This window comes from Mandrillus leucophaeus, unplaced genomic scaffold (genome assembly GCF_000951045.1).
Source record: "Mandrillus leucophaeus isolate KB7577 unplaced genomic scaffold, Mleu.le_1.0 Scaffold277, whole genome shotgun sequence".
Classification (NCBI taxonomy): domain Eukaryota; kingdom Metazoa; phylum Chordata; class Mammalia; order Primates; family Cercopithecidae; genus Mandrillus; species Mandrillus leucophaeus.
Window position 1 is genome coordinate 1,542,351 of NW_012102887.1, and position 10,003 is coordinate 1,552,353.

At 36.5% G+C, this 10,003-nt stretch overlaps 1 protein-coding gene across 2 annotated transcripts in view; it reads right to left on the minus strand.

The window, feature by feature from the left end:
- Window positions 1-10,003, minus strand: part of AGFG1 (ArfGAP with FG repeats 1) — a 75,867-nt gene that overhangs the window by 24,678 nt on the left and 41,186 nt on the right. For both annotated transcript variants that reach the window (XM_011984964.1, XM_011984963.1), the window contains 4 exons: window positions 9,142-9,351; window positions 7,890-8,070; window positions 6,455-6,534; window positions 6,163-6,255 (listed from right to left, as the gene is read on the minus strand). In XM_011984964.1, the coding sequence (XP_011840354.1) occupies window positions 6,163-6,255; window positions 6,455-6,534; window positions 7,890-8,070; window positions 9,142-9,351 (564 nt within the window). The remainder of the gene's footprint in view (window positions 1-6,162; window positions 6,256-6,454; window positions 6,535-7,889; window positions 8,071-9,141; window positions 9,352-10,003) is intronic.

A 10,003-nucleotide genomic window follows, 5' to 3' on the forward strand; every position in this document is an offset into this window, starting at 1 on the left:
AGGCAAGAAATAACTTAGATCACAGCAGAACTGAAGAAGACAGAGACACAAAAAAACCCTTCAAAAAAAATCAATGAATCCAGGAGCTGGTTTTTTGAAAAGATCAACAAAACTGATAGACTGCTAGGCAAGACTAATAAAGAAGAGAAAAGAATCAAACAGACACAATAAAAAATGATAAAGGGGATATCACCACTGATTCCACAGAAATATAAACTACCATCAGAGAATACTATGAACACCTCTACGCAAATAAACTAGAAAACCTGGAAGAAATGGATAAATTCCTGGACATATACACTCTCCCAAGACTAAACCAGGAAGAAGTTGAATCCCTGAACAGACCAATAACAGGCTCTGAAATTGATAATTAATAGCCTACCAACCAAAAAAAAGTCAAGGACCAGACAGATTCACAGCCAAATTCTACCAGAGGTACAAAGAGGAGCTGATACCATTCCTTCTGAAACTATTCCAATCAATAGAAAAAGAGGGAATCCTCCCTAACTCATTTTATGAGGCCAGCATCATCCTGATACCAAAGCCTGGCAGAGACACAACATAAAAAGAGAATTTCAGACCAATATCCTTGATGAACATCGATGCAAACGTCCTCAATAAAACACTGGCAAACCGAATCCAGCAGCACATCAAGAAGCTTATCCACCACGATCAAGTTGGCTTCAACCCTGGAATGCAAGGCTGGTTCAACATACACAAATCAATAAATGTAATCCAGCATATAAACAGAAACAAAGGCAAAAACCACATGATTATCTCAATAGATGCAGAAAAGGCCTTTGACAAAATTCAACAGCCCTTCAATGCTAAAAACTCTCAATAAACTAGGTATTCATGGAATGTAGCTCAAAATAATGAGAGCTATTTATGACAAACCCACAGCCAATATCATACTGAATGGACAAAAACTGGAAGCATTCCCTTTGAAAACTGGCATAAGACAGGGATGCCCTCACTCACCACTCCTATTCAACATACTGTTGAAAGTTCTGGCCAGGGCAACCAGGCAGGAGAAAGAAATAAAGGCTATTCAATTAGGAAAAGAGGAAGTCAAATTGTCCCTGTTTGCAGATGACATGACTGTATATTTAGAAAACCCCATCGTCTCAGCCCAAAGCCTCAGGATACAAAATCAATGTGCAAAAGTCACAAACATTCCTATACACCAATAGTAGACAGAAAGCCAAATCATGAGTGAACTCCCATTCACAACTGCTTCAAAGAGAATAAAATACCTAGGAACCCAACTTACAAAGGATGTGAAGGACCTCTTCAAGGAGAACTACAAACCACTGCTCAATGAAATAAAAGAGGACACAAACAAATAGAAGAACATTCCATGCTCATGGATAGGAAGAATCAATATCGTGAAAATTGGCCATACTGCCCAAGGTAATTTACAGATTGAATGCCATCCCCGTCAAGCTACCAATGACTTTCTTCACAGAACTGGTAAAAACTACTTTAAAGTTCATATGGAAACAAAAAAGAGCCCACATTGCCAAGACAATCCTAAGCAAAAAGAACAAAGCTGGAGGCATCACCCTACCTGACTTTAAACTATACTACAAGGCTACAGTAACCAAAACAGCATGGTACTGGTACCAAAACAGAACAGAGCCCTTAGAAATAATACCACACATCTACAACCATCTGATCTTTGACAAACCTGACAAAAACAAGAAATGGGAAAAGGATTCCCTATTTAATAAATGGTGCTGGGAAAACTGGCTAGCCATAAGTAGAAAGCTGAAACTGGATCCCTTCCTTACACCTTGTATAAAAATTAATTCAAGATGGATTAAAGACTTAAATGTTAGACCTAAAACCATAAAAACCCTAGAAGAAAACCTAGGCAGTAACATTCAGGACGTAGGAATGGGCAAGGACTTCATGACTAAAACACCAAAAGCAATGGCCACGAAAGCCAAAATAGACAGATGGGATCTAATTAAACTAAAGAGCTTCTGCACAGCAAAAGAAACTACCATCAGAGTGAACAGGCAACCTACAGAATGGGAGAAAATTTCTTCAATCTACTCATCTGACAAAGGGCTAATATCCAGAATCTACAAGGAACTTAAACAAATTCACAAGAAAAAATCAAACAACCCTATCAAAAAGTGGGCAAAGGATATGAACAGACAAGACACTTCTCAAAAGACAACATTTATTGCAGCCAACGGACACAAGAAAAAATGCTAATTATCACCGGCCATCAGAGAAATGCATATCAAAACTACAATGAGATACCATCTCACACCACTTAGAATGGCGATCATCAAAAAGTCAGGAAACAGTGCTGGAGAGAATGTGGAGAAATAGGAACACTTCTACACTGTTGGTGGGAATGTAAACTAGTTCAACCATTGTGGAGACAGTGTGGCGATTTCTCAAGGATCTAGAACTAGAAATACCATTTGACCCAGCAATTCCATTACTGGGTATATACCCACAGGATTATAAATCATGCTACTATAAAGACACATGCACACATATGTTTATTGCAGCACTATTCCCAATAGCAAAGACTTGGAACCAACCCAAATGTCTATCAATGATAGACTGGATTAAGAAAATGCGGTACATATACACCATGGAATACTATGCAGCCATAAAAAAGGATGAGTTCATGTCCTTTGTAGGCACATGGATGAAGGTGGAAACCATCACTCTGAGCAAACTATTGCAAGGACAGAAAACCAAACACCGCATGTTCTGACTCATAGGTGGGAACTGAAAAATGAGAACACTTGGATACATGGTCGGGAACATCACACACTGGGGCCTGTCTTGGGGTGCAGTGTAGGGGGAGACGATAGCATTAGGAGACATACCTAATGTAAATGACGAGTTAATAATGGGTGCAGCACATCAACATGGCACATGTATACGTATGTAACATAACTGCATGTTGTGCACATGTACCCTAGAACTTAAAGTATGAAAAAAAAAAAGCTAAAGCCCCGAAGTTTTATAAATCCAGAAAAAATGATTATTTAAACGTCATTTTAAGAATGATCCAGGTGCAGTGGCTGATGTCTGTAATCCCAGCACTTTGGGAGGCCGAGGCAGGCAGATCATTTGAGGCCAGGAGTTCAAGACCAGTCTGGTCAACATGGCGAAACCCCATCTCTACTAAAAATACAAAAATTAGCCGAGTGTGGTGGCACACGCCTGTATTCCCAGCTACTCAGGAGGCTGAGGCATGAGAATTGCCTGAACCCGGGACGTAGAGGTTGCAGTGAGCAAAGATTAAGCCACTGCACTCCAGTCTGGGTGACAGAGTGAGGATCTGTCTAAAACAAACAAACAAAAAAGAAATACATAGATAAACCTTTCCAAATTTCACATAGAACTATTATGCAGTAAGGTATGCAATAAGGGTACCTCCTTTCTTTTTTTGTTTTGAGATAGGGCCTGTTAGCCGGGGTGAAGTGTGGTGGCGCAATCACAGCTCAGTGTAGCTTCGAACTCCTAGTCCAGGTAATCCTCCCACCTCAGCCTCCTGAGTAGCTAGGACTCCAGGTGTCTGCCACCATGTATTTTTGGTAGAAACGGGATTCACCATGTTGTCCAGGCTGCTCTCAAACTCCTGGGCTTCGAGCAACCCACCTACCTCGGCATCCCAAAGTGCTAGGATCAAAGGGTACCTTAAAATATAATTTCACAGTGTTAACATATTTGTTTTTTCTTTTTTTAAAACAGAGTCTCGCTCTGTCACCCAGGCTGGAGTCCAATTGTACCACCTCAGCTCACTGCAACCTCCACTTTCCTGGTTCAAGCGATTCTCCTACCTCAGCCTCCCGAGTAGCTGGGACTAGAGGCATGTACCACCGCACCTGCCTAATTTTTGCATTTTTAGTAGAGACAGGGTCTTAACATGTTGGCCAGGCTGGTCTCAAACACCTGGCCACCGCTTTGGCCTCCCGAAGTGCTGGGACTACAGGCATGAGGCACTGTGCCTGGCCAGTGTTAATATATTTGAAGGCAACAAAAAGTTCTTAAATAATATTAATTTTGATGGTATAAAACACTGGAAATTCTTAAGTATAGTGTATTTGTCAAAGTATTGTTTATATTTCAGTTTCAATAGAAACATATGCAGTTAATGCTTATGATTTGGTCAATTCAATAATAATCTAATAAAGTGACCAATGTGATAAATTCAAAATGACTTATAATGGAAAAAATGTATTACCTTGAAATAAACATTTGTGGACACTGTAGTTTTACCTTTCTAATAAATTTTTGTTAGTTAACACTAAAATTATATTATCTGAACATACATTGTACATTTTATATTATTTTATATCCTATGTAGAGCTTCAACTTTTACAAAACTTTCATACTCTAAATAAAACAAGCAAAAAAAGGCCCTTAACTCTAATGACAGAACCAACTCAGAGGTAGAGCCATGAAAGGAAAATATTAGGTCTGATTTACTGAGCATATGCTGTAATGTGAAGACCATACAGGGTAAATGTGCATCATCTAATTTTACAACAAACCTGCCAGCAAGAGAATACTGTTCACATTCTATAGAGAGGGACAACATGAAGGCTCAAAGAAGTTAGGTCAACACGATTAGGCTCAGCCAAAGCATAATTTGAGTTTCTATTCATCAGTTCTTAAATGAAGTTATAATATCTATAAATATCTCAATAGCATCTTGTGAACAACTTTATCACAATAAATGTTTGAACATTCCCCTATCATTCTTACCCCATTCAGTAAAAGAACAAAATTCAAAAGGCTTTCTTGTGGTCAACCAGAAGTAACTATAAATCAGAATTCGAACACGAGTTTGGCTGGCTGTACTCAAAATATGTCCAATTAACTTTTCTGGACCTGTTCCCTCAGCTGTCACACAATTAAAATATTTATTTGATGACAGCTGAGTGGATTAAATGAGGCAATGTACAAAAACCCATTGTATCATGAAACATTTTACAAACTCAGTCCACAAAATGAAAACAGTATGCTAAGAAACATAAACACTGCACATATCACACACCTAATGAAGAAATTGTACAAATGGAAATTTAAAACAATCATTCATTAGGTACACTTGAATTAAAACAAACTATTTTTTAAAGTTAAATTTTGTGTGAAATTCAAATACTTATCAAATATCTATTATGTTAGTTATCAACAAAGTGAAGACATTTATGTGAAAAGAAAATAGTTACAGCTCAAACTTCTAATACTGTGATTCTTAATCTTGTCAATGACAGAGATTTACTAAAAACTAGTAATTCTTAATGGTTTAATTTGATTTCAATGTTACAAGTACCTAATCTCTCAAGATTTCATATCAACATTTACTATAACTGGAGTTTAGGCTTTAGTTCTAAATTACTGTGACATAGACACAAAAAGCATACAAACTTTAGATTTAATGGATACCCAGCCATACCAAATGTACTTGCTGACATTCCAAGATATTGGCAAATATCTCTGGTGTTTAAGGTAATATGACAAAAATCAGAGGTATAACGTGAGAAAAATGTGACTGGCTTACAGTATGAATCAAAAAGAAAAAAATGGAGAAAACAAAGAGAATTAAGGGAAAAAATTATCAAAAGACAAAATATTCAGTATTATACCCACAACTGAATCAAGTTTCCACAACTTAAAAAATATTCACACTTGAAAGAGATATTCACTAGAAAAAGACCTAATAATTAAGAATTCACATAATAAAGTCATCTGATGCAATCTCATAGGGAAAATAAAAACTTCTCGTAAAATGGTTCCATTAAGATTGCATGAGTTACAACCAGTAATTCTGAAACTAGACCACCAAATATGTCTAAATTGCTCTGTTTAAGTCTCATCTCTGTCATAAACGTTCTGTGGAGTCTCATCTCCATGTCTGGGCTTCCCTACCTGAAAAATGAAAGCTTTAACTGGAAAGGGCAGACACTAGATAATTTCTAAGGTCCCTCTCAACTGTTAAATTCTAGGATTTTATGAACTTTCAGCTAGAATTTGTTTTTATGGACAGACTCCTCTATCCATTTGCCATTCACTTCACTAAGAAAGAGGCCCCATTTTCTGGTGTTCTTCACATGGTATCTTTGTTGATAAACACCTTCCCCAAAGCTTACTGTTCTACTGACTGTCTCTTTTTCTTACCTGTTGCTCCTCTGGCATTGGTCTGAAATGGATTTGTAGAAGATGCCACAGAAGGACCAGCAGCAGCAACAAATGGATTTGTGGAAGGCGTAGCTTTAAAAAATTATAAAATACACTATAAAATCCTAATACATTTTGTATTTAAGATTTAAATTATTTGTTCACTGTATTTATCAAGACAGAAAACTCAAGGATTCTGATAACAAATCATTGCTTTGACTCCTAAGAAAATGCTACACAATACATACTTGGGTTCTTTATAAAAAACAGTATATATACCAGAAGCACATACCTCCAAATGGAGCAGGCACACTTGATGAAGCAGGCTGTGTCTGTGCAGAAGCACCCACTGGTACTGTTCCAAAAACATTGCTGAGAACAAATATTGAAAGAGTTCATTTTTTTTTTCTTTAAAAAAAGAGAAAGTAAGGATAATCGATCTACAGGGTAGCCATAAAATAATGAACATATCATGTATCATAGCATCAGTTATCAACACAAAGAAAAATTAAGACATTTAAGTGTAAAGATGAACAACAAGAACACATGGACCCAGGGTGGGAAACATTACACACGGGGGCCTATTAGGGGTGGGGGGGTCTGGGGGAGGGATAGCATTAGGAGAAATACCTAATGTAAACGATGAGTTGATGAGTGCAGCAAGCCAACATGGCACATGTATACCTACATAACAAACCCGCATGTTGTGCACATGTACCCTAGAATTTAAAGTATCAAAAAAAAAAAAAGACACCAGCAACAGCAAGTTTTACTTGCCATTGTTTTTGCACCATTAATGCAAATATCAATTAATGAAAAGGTAAACAATCTCTCAGAATTATTATAAAGAAAGTTTTAACCTCACAGACCCCATGAAAGGGTCTCAGGTACCCCAAACATTCCATGGATCACTTTGTGAACCCCTGATGTACTGTAATGTAATATCAATAAATCATGTATTATATATCACGTATGTTTCCAGACTTTATGTTACTAGGAGTGTTATAACCCTAAGGAAAATAAGCTACTAGGATAACAAAAGAAAGTAGTAAATACAATCCACAGGAATGGAAAACAGAGATGAATAAAACACTGTTATAGGTAAATCTCTTGTATTTCTGAGACTATTTTCGCAACTCTAAAATAAAGACTAGAAGAGTTTTTTACAAGTGTAATGTCCTTAAAATGTGTCAGGCTTCCTACTGCCAAGAATTCTAACAGATATATATGAACATAATAGCAGATGTGCTTATTTATAAATACAAGGATGACACTAAAGAGATATAGAATTGATTTTGGGCTTTGGTGCAAACACTTCTAAAAATCTGTATTTACGACTAAGCCTATAATATGGTACTTTCACTGTTTAATCTTCATGACTAAAAACTGTATTTTTAAAGTATATTATTTGACTACTAAATGGATTCTCCGCTGAGTACAATCTGAAAATAACTGTCCATTTTGAGATGTGTACATGCTCTCAAATACGGTTTAGTGTTCAAAGACAGAACATAACAAAAACGTCTGATTCAATGAAAAGATAAAATTATGCCAATTATTCAAGGATTATATTTTAATTAGCAAACTAAATTCAAATTCCTCAAATTTACAAAAGTATTCAAGAACTTTAAAATTATACCTTAAAACAGTCATTTTTTAACTTGATTACTCAAAGTTGGAAAAAAAGATAAAACACAAAGCAGGAGGGGCTAGCTAAGACAAGGTACCTGCTAGCATTACTTGTGGAAGTATACGCATTACTGGAGGTGGCTGCGGAACTGAAAACGCTGTCTAGTTCTGCCAGAGCTGCATACTTGTCTGAAGACGCACTTGACTGACTGGGAACTGAAACCACAGAACCAACAGGAGCTTTACCTGTGGTCCCAAAGCCACTTCCCTGATCACCACCTGGGAATGAACAAAATCACGTTACACCAAAAATTTAAAGTTACACTTTCAACTTAGCAACCACATTTGCCATGAAACATAGGTAAACTTAAAATGGATTTAGAGTTAAGCAGGATTCCAAATCATTAATCTAATAAATAACCTGGACCATACAGGACAGGATTAGTCGTTATACATACCACTGTGGTAAAGACAGAATATGTCTTTTAACAAAAATTAAGACTCTGTACCAAAAAAATTTGTCTAGATTATGCATAAGCAAGAAACTCTCAAGTGCTACTACGTTAACATCTCCAAGACAAGTGGATCTTGTTCACGTGAACATATAAATTCATATAATGCTGGACCTAATGTGAACAGTCTATCAATAGCATCATTTCCCTCAGCACTCTCCATGAAAAAATTAGAGACAGTAATAACGGGAAACATTTACTGAGCACTTACTATGTGCTAGGCACCGTTTTAAATGCCTTACATGCAATAATACTTAGAACACAACTCCATGAGTTTAATGCTTAGAATTATCCATTTTGGAGAGGAGGAGAACAGGCCCAGAGATCAGAATGGAGAATTCCATTTAGCAACACACACCTGCTATTCACCACTGCCATATGCATTTTTAGAGGCTACTAGCCTTAAGATAAAACTGGGTACAAGACTATACTATAAAATTCATGAATTTCTTTAAAAAATATAAAACCCACCAAGATGTTAACGGAAATTTGTTCAAAGTAAATACATCACAGAAACCACCAAATAACCCTCCATTCAGCTCTGCCAATGGGGTTTCTTGGCTCTTTATTGCCAAAGAAAAGTAAAGCATGCCTTCTAGGACAAAATAAAATTTTTCTCAACTAGTGAGACTGCAAGTTTACAAATCAGTTCCTATGTCCTCAGTTTTGTAGTTGATATTTCAGGTACAAAATGTGCCAAGTGAACATTTTACTCAAAATGACAGTGCAGACAAAATTGCTATACAACAACTGAGAAAAGTGTAACTTGTCCACATTTTAATAAATACAACCAAATTAAGAGCACAAATTTGTATTTGTTTTGCTTAAAGCTTGATACCTTGCCCGGCACTGAAGATATTGTCTAAATTAGCAAGTGCTGCATATTTGTCTGCTGTCTGTAAACCAGCTTTGTTCGTTGAAACTTTACTAACAGCTGATGCTGTTTGATGACTCTGGGAAGTATTGAAGGTTCCAAAATCAGCACTGGAGGATTTGGGGAAGTTATCAAAATGAGCAAAATTAGCATTTACTGATGCAGCACTTCCACCTGTAACAGAATAAACAGAGCACTTGAAATTTCTAAGCTTTTCCTAATACCCTCTCATAGACTGTATGATCATTTCTTCCTAAATTAAATGTCCTATAAGCAATCTTACAACATTAAAATCAATGACTGGCAATGGCTTTCGACTGCAAGTGATGTTTTCTAATTTGTAAAAGTAGATTTTTCAAAGGCCTTGGCAACATGTAAAATAACATGTTTCTGTTTATTACCTACCCTGGAAGGAAGAATGTAATTCATGGAGGGGGTAACTCCACACTACCTGGTTTGAGATTCAGTTACTTTCTCATCCAAATATACTATAGCCTTTTACTAGTTCTCCCTAAACAGACTGCAAACAAGATGCAAAGTATCTTACTTGGAGGATTTCAAACTTTTGTGGCTCCATGGTGAAACAGTTTAAACAAATCCCAGCGGTAGCAATTAACAATATGTAAGGTGATCCAGAATTTCTTAAAAGATGGTTATTGACATTTACACTTACTTCACTTGAAGAGCTACTATTTAATTCCATATAAGAGTTAAATGTGTATACAATATCGTGTGTAGTTCAAGGCATTAAAACTACAGTACATAATACATTATAGCAATTTTTGACGTTATAAACCACAATTCACCTAATGGTCACTATTGTATA